Source organism: Molothrus aeneus, chromosome 13 (assembly GCF_037042795.1).
Source record: "Molothrus aeneus isolate 106 chromosome 13, BPBGC_Maene_1.0, whole genome shotgun sequence".
Classification (NCBI taxonomy): domain Eukaryota; kingdom Metazoa; phylum Chordata; class Aves; order Passeriformes; family Icteridae; genus Molothrus; species Molothrus aeneus.
Window position 1 is genome coordinate 5,496,401 of NC_089658.1, and position 16,459 is coordinate 5,512,859.

Genomic DNA, 16,459 nt, shown 5'->3' on the forward strand with positions numbered 1-16,459 from the left:
TTTACTGGGATAAAAAGGTTATGTCTTTTTCTTTACATACCAGTCAGCTCACTACTCTGCTGGAAAGGGGTCAGGATACCCTTTACATAATATAATACAATACCTTTTTTTAGTTCAATCATTTTGCTTGCTCTGATTATTTCTGTAGTGGCACAGTATGTGAGGATAAGCTCTCTATTAGGCTTTTTCTATTGCAGGTATTATATAGCATTGTCTAACACAAATAAATACATGGCTCACTAGGAGCTTATGATAGCTTACATGACTGCTCTTTGAACTCTGAGAAAAACACAGTTTTTATTATTAATTTGTATGTAGAGTCTCAAAAAGTACAGGACCCTTCTGCACATAAGAAAAGATTCTGCCAGCTAACACTGCTGCTGTTCCCTGAGCTTTGACAGCAATACCACGACCATATTCTGGTTATATTCCTATTCAGTTTTAAAGCACTTTCAGCATGACTCCTTAACTACAGCAGCTATATCTATATTTGTATTGATTAATAATATTTTTCATATGCCATGTAAGCAGAAAAAATATCTTTTAATCTATCATATCTAAATGTCCTTTACTGTTAGAATTATTTTAGTAGTAGTACCACCACTACATGCTTGTAGGAGTAATTAGTTCTGTGTTCAGTGGTTCTGGCTGTTCTGCACTCTGTCCTATCACCATAAATCTTATTCCCTTACACAGTAACAAGCATGATGAAGAAGTCAGCCAGAACATGGAAGTAGTAGATAGACATTCTGCAAAGTGACTTATGCCCTGTGTCCATTTACTCCTTATGAAAAATCTGCTGCAGTGCCACACATCCCAAGGTCTCAGTGACTTCTGATAGTTCAGCAGGAAACTGAGCTCTGTGCTCAGAGTGCAGTCTCTAAATACTGTCTGAATCCTTGGCTTACATGATCTTAGACAGATGTAAAAATGCATTCTTAACAGAATAATGAATTCAGTTATGCTGAATTGTTGATTTCTTTTTGATTGAGTTTTCTTTTTTTCTTATTTCATGAATACAAATATTAATTTAAAAATGCTTGGACATAGTCTATTTAGTCTAGAATTATCTTTATACTTGTTACATTAATAGATCACCAGAAAACCAAGTAATCTCTATTGCCTTGACAAGAGCAGAAATTTGCAGTTAAATTTTTCAGAAATAGTTATCTAATGTTTAAGCACCAATATTCAACATAAAATTCCAATCTTTGCTCACATCAAACTAACCTTCACATTTGAAACCTGTTCCTTCTTCCCTTGCTCATCAGTAAGCCTTTGCACACACTTGCAGTCAAGGGCATGCTTAAGTGCTCTGATGAGCTGGGACCTCAGCCAAGTCTGCATTTTTGCATTATTTAAAGCAGACAGAGATAAGGGAAGAAAACACCCAGGTGACCCAATTTGACCCTGAAAATTTTCAGCACCATTCTGTCCTTCCAAGAGATGTCTTGTTTTACCTGACAGTTGTTTACGTTGCCTTCATGATGGGAAATATATGTTGGAAATGTTTTCTGCCCAACATGTCTTTTTTTTCTCTATTATCTACTGCTGTAAGCATTTTCTGCATGCTGCTGATTTATACATGATGTAGCTGACTGTTGCTACTATAATGATTCTGCAAAACATCATTTTTTAAAGCTCTGAAAAGACAACCAATGACATCCAACCAAAAAAGCCCTAGTCTTCAAGAAATCCAAATAAATAACATTAAGATTATAAAATTGCTTAACACCCTAGATTATTTTGGTGTTAGTTAAAAACACCATTGCTGTCACAAACAGCCAAGACATGAGAATAAATTGTTTTTTCCTTTGTAGAATCCATAGGTTGCACAGACCCCAAAGATACCCTGGGCATTTTGCTCGATGTAGTAATGATTATATGAGAATTTGCACAAAGAATTGCAGTTTTACTTGTCTTCAGACACAAACATTTCAAGAAAATTAATCTAAATTACCTACTAAGGGAGTTTACTTAAACTGATTTAAACATGTGGGTAAGCCTATTTCAGAGTTAAAGCAATCTTGATTCAATTTAGCCTCATTTACTTAGCCTGAAGTGAATGAAAGAAAACAAAATTAAAGCTACTTTAATTCTGAGTGAGTGTGTTGATGCAGGTATCTAATGAAGTTTTGCTACCTTAACGTTAAATTCACATCCTTAATTAATTTCCCTCTCTGCTGCCCTTGAAACAAGATGTCAATATCATGCAACATGAGTATTTTGTTGCATGCTGGAAGAAGTACAAATGTATGAGACTTAAGTTCTAGACCTGAAAAGACAAATGAATAACACCATCAGAAGAGGCACCACACAAAACACCCCACCCATCTGCTGAAAATATAACGGTACAGAGATATTAGCAAACAGAAGCAGTGGCACAGGAGCAGAGCTCTGGTGGAATTTTCATTTCTTTTGATTTCTTTTAGTGAATTAAGGCTGCAAGAACAAGGATTGTTTTTTGAGCTGTTGAAAGATTTGGCCTTTATGAAGAGTTTCAGTGACTTCTAAATTACTGGCTTCTCAAGGATTTCATTGAGGGTTTTCATACTTCTAGTGGAGATTGTCAAGATATTTTTTAATGCTTTCCCAATACTTCATAAATTTTAATTCCACAGAATACTATTCTGTGTTATAATGAAGATCTAAACCATTACTGGATTTGTACAGATGTGAGGTAAATCACATGTGTTCTGTGGTATATAATGAAGATTAAAACTATGGTGTTTGATAACAAACCAAATGCCTCCAATTTGTACAAGCATTGTTAGTTAATGTCAGGTCTCTGAAGAGTACAGGACTGCTATAAATATATATCTACATGTTTATAAACCTTGAGTCCTGAATCACAAAGACTGGGAGTTGAGATTTCTGGCAGGTGGATTGAGATCTGCAGGGATGAATAAGTGTCAGCAACACTGCCTAAAGAGGAAAGTCACTCATTTTAATCATGTTTATATTCTGTTGGAAGACTTTTGCTAAATTAGAATGGGAATATGAAGGATAGAAAAGCTCACTGAAATATGTATGTGTAAACCACTATTTCAGTACATTTAATAGCATAGTATAGCACATATTCTTTCCAGATAATAATCTTCCACATTGGCTTAATTATAAATAAATTGAACACCAAACAATAAGCCTTTTTTAAAATTAACATTCCCCTCCAGTGTAATTTTTCTCCTCACACAAGATTTTTATACTTAAAAAAAAATGCATTAGAAGGTCATCAAGTGGATCTAGCTCAAAGCACATTTCTTTTATAAAACTGTTGAGGCATAAAAAATGTTCAGTATCAAGCCAAACTCTGGAATGACTGTTCCTTACTGTCAATCTAATCAAGTTGGATGTAAAGCTTAACAGCTGAATAAAGAGGATGGTGAGCACAGTCCCAGTATTAGAAAGGTTGCTCAAGCCTCAATATCCTTTACTCAATTTCTCACCTCCCCACTCCTTAGGAAGGCAGTAACCATAAATGCCTCCTGTCAGTTCCAGGGCCTTGTGAACCTGAGGACCTCATTGATGGAATCATCTTTGCAGCCAATTACCTGGGCTCCACCCAGCTGCTGTCCGAGCGCAACCCCTCCAAAAACATCCGCATGATGCAGGCCCAGGAGGCAGTGAGCCGGGTCAAGGTAGGGCATCTTCCTGGCCTCTAGAATACTCTCTGATCCTTTAACAGCTGAGCCCTCAATGCTGCAGGATCTGCAGCCTCAAACCTCTCCTGAGGTGCACTTAGGTAAGGATAGATCAGTATTGTAAATACCATTAGTTTTACAGTGCTTGCTGTAAAAATTCATACAGCAAAATAGAAATTATTCTGGAGTCTATTCAAAATTCTTTGGAAGCTGTTTAACAAATTCAAGTATGAGAGACAAATTGCAGATTGCAATTAGAAAATATTCCAGTGGCAAAGCACTGGGGTATTTGTTTGACTGTGGTTTTACTCTTCTGTTATTACTTCCTTTATCTTACTACAAATTAAGAAAATTAGTCTTAATATTATTACTTATATTATTACTTTTTTAGGACAAGAATATTCATTGCTATTGTGTTTGGATTTGGTGTTATTTACAGTGAACAATTTCTTTGTAAATAATGTATCATAGACTGCTTCATAGAGCTCTGTAAAGAAAATAGTATTTTGATTGAGAATCTAAGTAGTAGATTTTTAGAAGTTATTTTACCTCTGCTGTAAATATCTCATCTGAATAAACACACTGTTAAAGGCAGATTTAAATATTAGGAGAAAAAGTATGTGCATAGTCAATGAAGTATTTAGTTGCTAAAATTTGCACAGTTTTGAAGAAAACAAGTTTGGAAAGGCCACTTACAAGAGATTGTCATGATTGACTTAGCATTTAGAAATGCAAGCATTTAGTGGAATGCAAGAAAGGTCCAGTTCTTTAAACTTTCCAAACCTTTCTGTTTCTATTTAGCATATTGTGATATCTCAAGCTACAGTAAGTAATTGTTGATTGCAATTAACTCCCTAAAAACTCTTGTATGAATTAATGCCGTCCCCAATCTGCCAGGGGTACCTGACTGCTCTAGACAGTCATGGCAGGGGGCTTGAGCTGTGTTTTGTTGAACAGTTACATGTAGATGTGTGATCAACATGGAGACAAAACCTTGGGTTTAAGATGCATGTGCTGCCATTTTTGACTGCTGTAAATTTGGCAGGATAAGTGTTGGGAGCAGCTGATAACAGACAACACTTTGGTACCAATTCTTTTGTAATCAATTGTGAAGTGCACAATGCCATGAAATCCAATTATGCTTGAGAACTGTATAAGGTATAAACAAACCTTTCTCTCTTGTACATCATCCCCCACTGCTCCCAGTTTTTTAATTTTCAGCAGTCTGGATTCACAGTCAAAGTTTCCCTGACTTCCCACACTGTGTTTTCTCTTTCCCTTTGTGTACATCTGTCTGCATTCTTATTTTTATGCTACTCCTCAGAGGATGCAAAAGGCGGCTAAAATCAAGAAAAAAGCGGTGTGTAAACTGTTTTTCTTGAATGCTAACGTTTACTTACATTTTTGTTGTCCTTGTTTTCCATGGAGTGTCATGTCTTTCATTACAGATCCTCATAAAGTTGTCATTTTGGTTTCTTCTTTGGTCTGCAGTAGAATAGTGAATGGAGTAAAATGAACTCATTTTCTTCATTGTTCATTTGCTGGAGTGCCTGTCTGCTGCCTTTCTCCTGTTGAATACCTGTGATTTGTTTACTCCAGATGTACAGCCATTGTTATCTGGGAGATGTTTTTGAATGTAATGCTTATTTTAATTTTACTAACCAAAGCAGTAAGACGTACTTCCTGTGGCTGTGACTTACTGTATATTTATTAAGTTATTGTTGATATTTAAAACCAAAATAAATTCACCACATTGTAGCTGGAACAATTCATACAGGAAACATTGCACTGTTAAAAACAATACTTCAGATAACTAAATACAGATGACAAAAATATCACCATAAGGATGGAAGCAATACAAGTAGCATCTGCCAAAGTATGTGCTTGCTTTGTGTTTTGCTGGAAGATAATTAGAATAAAATTAATCTAAATGAATTATAGGCATAGCTAAGCCTTTATAACTCCAAAAAGGATTAGCAAATACATAATTCTCATCATGAGCCAGTGTCTGACCTGGAGACTGGTGCCTGCCTTTAGCCCAGGCTGAGACAATCTGAGGCCATTTTATTCTGAGGCTGCTGCCACAGGTGCTGCTCAATACCAGCTGCAGTGGTCCCTGTGCCCAAGCAGCCTGGAGGAATCCATATGTTCCTGCTGGACTAGAGAACTAGGGCAGCTCTTGGACAATGCTTCAGTGAGAGGTAGCAGCTGCTTTGCCACCTCTTCTCCTGTTTTCTCAAGTGGACAGAGCCAGGACTCACATTGGAGCATGGCTTTACATTGTAATCCCTCTGGCTCTTGATGGGATATGGAAGTGTTTCCCTAGTGAGCAGTGCTCAGAAGAAGCTGTGGTCTAAAAGTCCCCTGATGGCCTACTGTGATATGAGAGAAACATTAGTTCAGTGCTTGGTTCTTTATTTTCTAGGAAAAACCCCAAAAGCTAAAAAAAATCCTAAATCTCACCACAGTACTGAGCATCAGTTTACACTTTTTTTTGGTGAGCTCACTGAAGGTGGCAAGGGCTAAAGAGCTGATGGGAACTAAGTCACCTTCTCAGTTCTCCTACTTTCTCAAGTCTGGTGCCTCAAGTACTGAAGTGCATCAGTGAGAAAGTGAGCAAAAACCAGCCACACTTTTTCACCCGTTCTGGCTATAAATAGAGAATTTTAATGACTGAGCTGCCAATCCCACAGGCTCCAAAAATTCTCTCTTACCCAAAAGATCAGAGTAGGCTTCACTCTGTCTGTGCAATAAATGTACTCTTTGCATGTCTTTAGAAACACCTTTGAATAGCCAGCTCTGTAATGGTTTTAAGTGCAGTTGTATCACATCACATTATGCTTGAAGCAGTCCATGAGTATGTCATTCTGAAAATTAATAATTCCCTTGTAAAACATCATTTATCTTTTAGACCTCAGAGGGAGATTCCCAAGCCTTGACTGAAGTGGATTTATTCATCTCCACACAGAGAATCAAAGTTCTAAATGCAGACACACAGGTAAGTTGGATTTAAACTCTTGGAGAATAATGTTGAGTTAGACTGTGCACAGTTAGTGGGACACTTTATTGAACCTGGATAAATTCAGGCATTCAGAGTATTCAGAAAAAGCTCCTATTGTTCTAGCACTTGCCAATAGACTGACAAGACTGACACCTGTTTTGCTTATTTGATGTATTGGAAGATGTCTGGATGTTGCTATAATTGAGCTATAATTCAACTCAGTTCAAAAAAATATTCAAAAGCCTTTCAGAATGCATGTACACCATTCCTCTGGAACAGCTTCAGAACCCAGATTTACAGTCCAACAGGGAAGTCATTTGCTGCTTTGACTAAGCCATTCGTATCCTGCCATTTGTAACATTTCATCTCAATTTTTTTTCCCATAAATCACATCTGAGCCACCATCCTATTGACTCAGGTATATTATTAATGGTTCATGTAAAAGCAGCATTTGGAGAGCACAGCAATGATCAGCCTCATCTTCTAGGAATGCTTGTCTAGTCAACAAGAGGTGATCTTCATAAAAAGGAGGTTTTGAGGAATTTACAACTAGATACATATTTACACAAATTTACACTAAATACATGGATCCCAATATTTAGTAATCTCACAAGATCTCATAACTTTGATCATACTTACAGGAAGTCTTCAAATTTTCATTCTTATGAGAGGCATTGAAAAGGGCATTTTTAGCAACGTTTTGTCAGAAGTAAATCATGTCAAGTTTTCTTTTGTTTAGGGGATGTTATTGATGAATGAAGAGCTACAGTTTATAGCTGGAATGTATGGCAGTTAACAGGTACAGGGTCTGTTGAGTAAGGATTAGTCTTAGTGGAAGTCACTCTTCTTACTTCTTTAAATAGTTCAGCATTTCAGCTGAACACCAATGTTTAAAAAAAAAAAAGGGAGGTCATTTGAAGTAGCCCACAAACTGCCAAAGGAACTGGCATCTTACTCTTCTGATCCCCTGAGATTTGTAGTGATGCAAAATGCAATACTCCATAATAAGGGGAGTCTAATATCTGAGCTGTTCAACCAGATGAAAATAGTAATAGTGGAAATTGTTCTAATTCCAAGCTCTGTAGTGTTTTCCCTGGGGTTTTAGTTGTGTTGTTAGTTTGCTGGTTTGGTTTTGTTTGGATTTTTTTTACAGTGTGTCTTTCAGAGAGCTATAACAGAATTATTCCCATGATTTTTAGCATTTTTGGCTTGGTAACATTTTTCAGTGCTAGTGAAGTTCCTGGCTGGTATAATTACCATGGGTCTATTTCAGCTGGGGTGGCAGCTGGCAGAGACAATCTGTACTTTCAGGGCTTTATCAATTACATAAACCCTGTTTCTGCAGCATGCCATGTGTTTTAATCCATCTGTAGTGTTGTACAGCTCACGTGAGGCAACAGCTGAATGAAAATGTTAAATTCCCATTCAGGAAATGACATGCAGCAAGGTTCAAAATGCTGAGCAGCACCAGTCAGGTGCATTCCCAGGCTGGAAGGGAGCCAGCAGTGGTGATTCTGTTGCCCTGAGCAGCACAAGGAAATGGCACCCCTGCCATTCCTGGGTGCTTATGCATTTACTTGCTGAACACATTCAGCCATCAAGCACCTGTTTAGTAGGGATGAAGTGGGAGCAGTCTTATGTTTGCCCATGTGCCTTGTTGATAGGACAGGAATTCTTCTCTGTGCCACAGCTTTGTGGGGCTGCCCCACAAAGCCCCAAACCAGCAGAACCCACAGCAGCCTCTCCCAGCTTCTTGCTCAGTCAGTGAAGAGAAGCTGGGAGTGAAGCAGCTGGGAAAATGAAGAAAGAAAAATAAAGATGTAGATGCTCACAAATGTGTATGTGCAGAGCCTCTGGTGCATGACTGACTCCACAAAATTGCCTGACTCATTAGGCTGTCTTCACACTCCCACAGGACTACAGCACTTTAAAGCTTGGAGGAATGCTTAGGTTTTTTCCTTCAGCTGTTCTTTGGGTTTCAAGAGAAGCAACAAACAAGATTCTGAAAGAATTCCATGGGAAAGAAGGGAGAATCTGAGAAAGGGCAATCTAGACAGGAGAACAATGGCTTCAGAAAAGCCTGAGAGAGGCTGAATTGCTAAGGATGAATATAAGGACAACAAGGATGGAATGGATGGGACTTAAAAAGGGATAAGGGAAAGGACAGAGAAGCAAATAGGTAGAGATGGAGGGATTTATGGGAAAGTAATAAAGGAGAGGGGTGAAAAAGAGATATTGGTAATGGAAAATTGAGTACAATGGAATATGGAGAGACAAAGGAAAAAGGCAAGTCACAAGTAAGTCAAAAGTAAACTCATGTTTACAGTCACTAGATAGTATTTGCCTTACTCTTAACAGGAAAAATGTGGGAGGGATGGAGGAATGATTGCTTTCACCCCTACAAGGGGAAAATAAAAAAACTCAAACCATTTAAGTAACCTCTGTGTGATGATATGGGCAGAAAGCCTTTCTTGGCAGGTGAGATGAAATGCCTTCATTTTCCCAATGCATTCACTCTTGTGCACACTGCATGTATGATTACACCCTTACACAATACTTGGTGCACACTGCTGAAAAGCAATTATCTCTTATCTATGCAGAGCTCCCAGCATCCTGCTGAGACATGTCCATTATAAAACATTTCTCCATTCTGACAGAAGTGCTGCAAATCCTCCTGAGCCCCTGCAGCCCTTAGAGACACTCCTCAAACCACCTCTTAACCATCATTACTTTTCCTGGGTTAGGGATAAGCATTATTTCAAGCCTGAGAAGAATCATTACAATAATTTTATGGGTAGTGATTATCTTCAGCAAGACAAGTGGTTCTAACAAACAATGATAATTTGTAGTTTTGTCTGTCAAGTTAAATTGTACTGAAATTCTAAAAACAATTACTTTTGTTGACTTGAAGAACAATCCTTCTTCCTTAGGCCTTAGAAAATTGTTCAACTGATGCTAAACTAGTGCCAAGCTGTTTACATAAAGAACGCTGCTGCTTATATAAGTTATTAAAATTGTGAATTATCTTGTACCACTTTTTTTTGTTGTTCCAATTAAGATGGAATTTTGTGGATGCTTTTAGCTATTCAGGGTGAGGCACAGGGATGGTCAGGACATATCCTCAACTAGTTTGATCAGTACAACTATTATGCTTCTGGTTGATTCTAGTTTGAGCAATAGATAAAACCTGGAAAAACTCTCCAAACTGATCAGTTACCCCAGCCAGAAGCAGATTTCAGGTGTGCCCTTTCTATTTTCTTAAGTACAGTTCATCCTAACAACAGCAAAATATGTAAAGGAATAATATAATTTTCCAACAGCATGAAAATAAATGTAAAACAGTAGCATAGCTCTTCATTCTTGCTTTACAGTAGCAACCATGCTGCATTTGCTCAGGCAGCACTTCCATTGAAGCCAATGCCTTGGACAGCTGCTCTGCTTCCCTTTGACTGGAGGGAATATCCAGTCTGGGCCCCTAGGAAGTGCTTCTGTAGCTTTTGTCTTTCTCAAGCAGCAGGCTGTCAAGGAGAGGGCAGCTGCAGTGTTTGCAGGAGAGCAGCAGGCATGCAGAACTGCTCTGTTTGTCCTTGCTGTGTGCAGGAGACCATGATGGACCACGCGCTGCGCACCATCTCCTACATCGCCGACATCGGCAACATCGTGGTGCTGATGGCGCGGCGCCGCATGCCCCGCTCCGCCTCCCAGGACTGCATCGAAACCACCCCCGGCGCCCAGGAGGGCAAGAAGCAGTACAAAATGATCTGCCACGTCTTTGAGTCAGAGGATGTAAGTAAATGGGATCTATTTATTTAAACAACATAGGTCATGGAGAGAGCTCTGAACTCAATGGCCATTCATGGGCAAAGTTAACCTGTGGGTATCAAATTGATCATTCATCCTGGATGACATCCTTTAGTCCAGTGGGTTGGCACAAAATGACACACATGTGCCTCCAGGCACTTGGAATGAAGTGGAACCATTCTGGACCTCTTCTTAACTGAAGCCAAGTCCTTCTACTGCCTTGGCAGGGCTGCACAAGGCTGCCCTCTACCCAGTCCTGGTCCCTTGTGGCTACTGACCTGTAGTTGTATGTACTCTCAAACATGCCACTTGATCCTTTGCTGTTTAGGAACACATTCAGCTGTTTATTTTTCAGTTCTCTTTCCTCATCCCTACGAAAGATTATGAATTAGAATTTTTGAATAGAACCATAGAATTCTGTCCGTCTCTGCTGTACATCCTGTTTCACTGTTGTGAAAAGTGCTGATGTGCCATCCCATACCTCTTGTGACAAAAGAAGATAACCTTGCCTTACTGCTGTTGTATATCCAGGTTTGGGATTGTAGTGAATTAGGTACTTCTGTCTGAAGTGGCAGAGAAGGGACTTCAACCTAAAACATTTATGGAAAAATATACCAAGCCAGTTAAACAGAAAAAGCAAAATTTGTGCTGTTTCTAACTTGACAGTAAGAGGCAGTACAAAGTATTTGTCATCACTGTTATTATAGGAACAATTATAGATATAACTTCTAGGTATATATTTGGATATAATACCAATTAAAAAATAATGGAGTTCTTTGGGTCAGACAGTCATAACTCGGAGGTTGCATATATTCTGAGCTAAGCAATCCATTTTCATTATTTTAAAGCAATTAAGCCTGTGAAGGAGAAATGGCATTGTCTAAAGGTTAGAGTTCTAGACTGGGGTTGTTCTGAGACCCAGTTAGCTCAGCTCTGTCACAGCTTTGCTTGGATAACCTTTTCAAGCAACTTAATTACATTATCTCTAAATTGTGCATAATGCTTTCATAAACATTCATAAGACCTCAGAGATAGAGATGAAATTAAGATGTAAGAACTGGCTGTTACTGGCAGCAATAGAATAGAGCATGACATCTGGAGATGTTGGCTTTGGGAAGGTAGAATGAAGGCAAAAGCAGAGGATGAACTACAGAGAAAGCAGTGGCAATGGAGATCAGAAGGACTCAGTAATGAGTGATGAACTTTAATAATGGAATGATATGAAAATGTCCTGAGTGACTTCTGCACTCCCATACTGCCCAGGTCAGTGGTCGTAGCACCAAGCCTGACCCAGCTCAAGAAGCATTTGGACAATGCTCTCAGGCACACAGGGTGGAATTTTGGGGATGTCCTGTGCAGGGCCAGGCGTTGGACTTGATCCTGATGGATCCCTTCCAGTTCAGCATGTTGTATGATTCTGTATAAACCTCTAGGTATAGAGCAAAGACTTGTAAATATGCTTTAAAATTTGAAGAAACAATTTGTGACTGATGTCCTTGATTTTCTAGTCATTTCCAGTCAAGCAGATTGGTGCTTTTGTGTACAGCAGCACAAATGAAATACAGAAACAACCTTTTAGCATCAAAGAAAACACTTGATCAGTAGATTGTAAAAAGATACAGATTTATAATGGCCAGAAAAGCCCATGCATTTGAAATGCATTTAAAAGCTACTGACTGACTAAGAAGCTGTGTTGCATTTCCAGAATACAGGTTTGGTTAGTAATATTTTTAGGGCATGTAAGGTGCAATTAATGTCTCATATCATCAGGAGTTACTCATATGCCCCAATGACCACACAAGTGATGATCCAAAAATATACAAAATTCAACATGGCATTCTCCTATGAGCTGCAGTAGAATAAGAAAAATATAATTCAAATGTAGAAAAAGTGACTGCATATTCCTTTTACTGATCTCTGTTTCTCTGTGTTCCCTTGCCATCTAGTGGAATGTGCAGATAAGTGCTCCAAAATTTAAGAAAGACAGGGGCTTTTGAATGGGTGTTCTCAACATTAGCAAGCTTTAGTGGCTCTGGCTGCACTCCTGAAATGCTCCCTGACGTTGCCAGTCGAGGTGTTAATGGGAACACTGTCCTGGATGTGCAGTGGGTAAGCAGGGGTATCCCTGGATCTGGCAGTGTGGGACAGGCACTGTGGCACTAACAGGGGAGCAGGTGGCTGTGTTGGAGCAGTGCTTTCAGTCCTGCAAAGGCAGGGGGACGAGCAGCAGGTGACACCACAGCCAGAGCCATCAGGGCACAGCTGTCTGTGCAGGCAGAGCACCCCTGCTCCCCTCAGCCCTGCAGGCAGCCTGTGCTCAGAGCAGGCTCGTGGCTCCCTCCCACAGCTCTGCTCCGGGCTGGGCTGCAGCCAGGCCTCTCCAGTGCCCACTGCAACAGCACATGGGCAGCACATGGCTGCTTGCTGCTGCAGGGTACTGAGCAGGGGACGGCAGCAGGGGGTTTAATGGAGTTTGAAATTTGATTTTGGATGGAATGGGTTCTTTCTGTACAACAGACCTTAAAGTGACTTTATATCCATGCTAATGCAGAAACTTTGCAGGATCCTTATTTTGATTCTGTCTTAAAATCCAATCCCTCTCCTGGTTTCTTGTGGTTTCATTGCTAAACTGTTGATTTGTCCTTTCTCTGAGCTGCTTTTTTCTACATTTTAGGCACAGCTCATAGCTCAGTCAATTGGTCAGGCTTTCAGTGTGGCTTACCAAGAGTTTTTAAGAGCCAATGGAATTAACCCAGAGGATCTCAGTCAGAAAGAATACAGTGACATCATCAATACCCAAGAGATGTACAATGATGATCTCATACACTTCTCCAATTCAGAGAACTGCAAAGAGGTAAACTAGTTTTGGATTTTCATTTCAGATTGATCCATTTTTTTCACAGTAAAGAAATATTCTCAAAAATATTTTTTTTTCATTTTAAAATGATGTTACAATTTCAAGATGTGTCCTTTGTCAGTCCTATGTACTAAAACCAGCTCTGTGGGTTATTAGGATTTCTTGTTTTCATGTTCAGGGTCTTTCTGTTTCCATTGATCAGAACAGTAATAAAGTGCATTTACATCTGAGCTAGATAAGCTCTGTGCTATTCACAGTACACAGTGTAAGGTGATTTTATGTTTCACCTGAGTACTGACACAGAAAGAGCTGGCAGAGTTGTGGTTTTCTGCAATAGATAACCTCAGCAGAAGTCAGCTGCCATCAGCATTCCCTGTCCTTCCCCATTGGAGAGAAAATAATTCCCTGTATTTGCTTCAAGAGCTTGTTCTCTACTTAAACTCTTGCTCCACTTTCTAGGTGTTAGCTGTGCTGTGGTTACTGACAGCTCAGGAGAAGGCTTCTTTTACAGTACAGTTCATGTTCCCTTACATGAACATGCTAGGCACTAGTATATTCAATAATTAACAATATTATTAACAATAATAATGTTAATAATCATTAAGAGATCCTTGCCTGAAAAGAAGGACAGACAAGCCCTGAGATCAAGAGAACCTGAGCAGTGCTGGCAGGAGTGGAGCTGAACAAAGCCTGGCTGGCGGGCACTGCCTTAGCCACAAAATGTTAGAGCCTCCCCCTCTGGTTCCACAGACAGAAACTTCCTTAGCATTGATTCCCTTGGCATCCAGTTCCACCACTTCCTACAGAGTCAACCATGTGTGAGTGCTTTGCTTATTAAACTTCTATGACCTTCAACAAACAAGTGCCCCTGAAAAGAAACAGCTGTGTGTTCCACAGTTAACACTGAAGTCCTGAAGTACCTAATGGCAGAGAACAGAATTTGGTTTGTGATTTGTAGGTGTTATTTGGGAACAAGTGAGATACTCATGATCAAAGTCAGACAAATCAAAGCAAAAAAAAATGTTTTTCCTTTTTAATTGCAGCTCCAGCTAGAAAAACAGAAGGGAGAAATTCTTGGGGTGGTGATTGTGGAATCTGGATGGGGATCCATTCTACCCACGGTTATCCTGGCCAACATGATGAATGGAGGCCCTGCAGCACGTTCAGGAAAACTGAGCATTGGAGACCAAATTATGTCCATTAATGGTACCAGTTTAGTTGGTCTACCTCTTGCAACATGCCAAGGGATCATAAAGGTACCCCAGACTTACAACTCTATGCTGTAGATCGTAGGACAACACAGGTGTAATCTTCTGACAAGTGATCCTGTAGATTTCCAGCAGATACAATTTTTCATATCACTGCAAAAAAACCCAGTAATCTGTCATTAACAAAAAGCAGAATTAGAGATTCAGGAGTGATAATGCACAGAAATTTAGGGCTGGAAAACATGTTGCAGTTTTATCACTGGGCTGTAACAAATGAGGCCATGTCTCTAAAAGTTGCCTAAATTAAGTTACTCAGCTGTCTTCAAAGTTTTAAACTTCCTCACAGCCTCCAGCATAAAATAAGATTAATATCTCCTATGCATTTTTGGGTTCCATGCAGATAAAATGGATGGAGGCTGGAAGACTGCAGGACAGATCAAGTGAGCAGATGAAGAATCTGCAGACATGATGGAATCCCAGAATGCATTATCTTTAGTCATGGAAACTAAATCTGATGTCTGTGCAGATCTACCAAGAGCAGCAGAATCAGGAGATTAATTAGCCAGATGCTGGAAAAGAGCAAGCAGTAGTCAGTTTGGGTTTTTATTGGAAGATTCATTTAAATTTCTGTAGTAATTGCAGGCAAAATTTTAATGTTTTGTTGAGCCAAATATCTTGGGAAATAAATAAGAGAAATGTATCTCTAAGTTAACAATCAATTTCTGTTAACTCTCACTGGTCTTTCTCAGATCAGCTGCTTAATTCTCTTGCAATTAGGAAACACAGATGAGGGCTCAGTAAGATTCATTTCAGAAATATTGACTTTTTGAATATCTTACAGGGACTCAAGAATCAGACACAAGTCAAACTGAACATTGTCAGCTGTCCTCCTGTTACTACTGTCCTCATAAAACGACCAGACCTAAAATACCAGCTGGGCTTCAGTGTACAGAATGGAATTGTAAGTTTCTGTGACGATTGTTTTGGGGTTTTTCCCTTTACTTTTTTGTCTTTTCTTTTTCAAAAAACATATGGAAGTGCTGAGAGAATCTTGCATGACCTCACTTTTTCTACTGTTTATTAAAACCTTACAGTCTCTAAGTAATATAATGCAAATGGATGACACTGGGAGAAATTCTTGAGGGATTTTCCTACATAATAAACAACAAGATTTATAGCCCAGATTATTTGGTGCAATAGCCTGATCATGTAAAACTGTCATTAGTTATGCTGAAAAAGGTTTTTACAATTATAGCACTTCAATCTTAGATCTGATTCTGTTTCTCTTTTTAAAATTTCATTACACACTCACTAAGACTTTTAATTTTTCTTCTGCTGTGCATAATTTATGTGGATCACATGGTAGTAGGCATGGGAATATAATTGTGACCTCCTGTTATTGAAACTAAACTCCTATAAAAGCTAACCTCTCATTACAAAGTAATTGTATAGGCTGTGGCCCAGGTACCCCTCCTCTGTGTGCTGCAGCTTCCCTGTAATAGCAGCAGCAAAGAGGGGAACAAATGTGGCAGTGAACACTTACCCCAGGCAGCTCAGGGTCCTCCTCTCTCAGTTCTTCCTTCCCAAGCCATTCTCTGAGACCTTTCCAGAGCAAACTCCCCACACAACTAACCCAGGTAGTCACTGGCCCTTCTGGGGGCTGCCACTAGCATTAGGGACTCGCTGTAGTGCAGGACCATCAGCATTTCCTCTTCCTCCAGTCTAGGAAAAAAAATAATCAGGCTGCTCACAGAGAAACCACATCACAAAGGCTGTGGGCTCTGCCCCCCCCCTGTTCTGTGAAATGCATTGATTGAAGTTGCCAGATCTCTGTTTTTTACCCTTTGAGAGCTGGAAAAGGAGCAGGTAACTGTAAGCTGTGGTGCATGTGCCTTCCTGCACTTCAGATGGCTCAGGAGTGGGTTTGCAGCTCTCCTGGCCATCTCTCAGT

General features: G+C 39.5%; 1 protein-coding gene and 1 long non-coding RNA gene across 5 annotated transcripts in view; one reads left to right on the forward strand and one right to left on the reverse strand.

The window, feature by feature from the left end:
- The window catches only part of APBA2 (amyloid beta precursor protein binding family A member 2), an 83,992-nt gene that overhangs the window by 59,796 nt on the left and 7,737 nt on the right, over nucleotides 1-16,459 (forward strand). For 3 of the 4 annotated variants that reach the window (XM_066559139.1, XM_066559140.1, XM_066559141.1), the window contains exons 5-11: nucleotides 3,493-3,638; nucleotides 4,966-5,001; nucleotides 6,553-6,639; nucleotides 10,243-10,428; nucleotides 13,118-13,297; nucleotides 14,344-14,556; nucleotides 15,350-15,469. In XM_066559139.1, the coding sequence (XP_066415236.1) occupies nucleotides 3,493-3,638; nucleotides 4,966-5,001; nucleotides 6,553-6,639; nucleotides 10,243-10,428; nucleotides 13,118-13,297; nucleotides 14,344-14,556; nucleotides 15,350-15,469 (968 nt within the window). The remainder of the gene's footprint in view (nucleotides 1-3,492; nucleotides 3,639-4,965; nucleotides 5,002-6,552; nucleotides 6,640-10,242; nucleotides 10,429-13,117; nucleotides 13,298-14,343; nucleotides 14,557-15,349; nucleotides 15,470-16,459) is intronic. The other variant, XM_066559142.1, reaches the window with a different exon arrangement.
- Nucleotides 14,311-16,245, reverse strand: LOC136562367 (uncharacterized). The gene is made up of 2 exons (XR_010784505.1): nucleotides 16,052-16,245; nucleotides 14,311-14,661 (listed from the first exon to the last, which is right to left on the reverse strand). It is a non-coding gene; the product is annotated as an uncharacterized lncRNA (long non-coding RNA).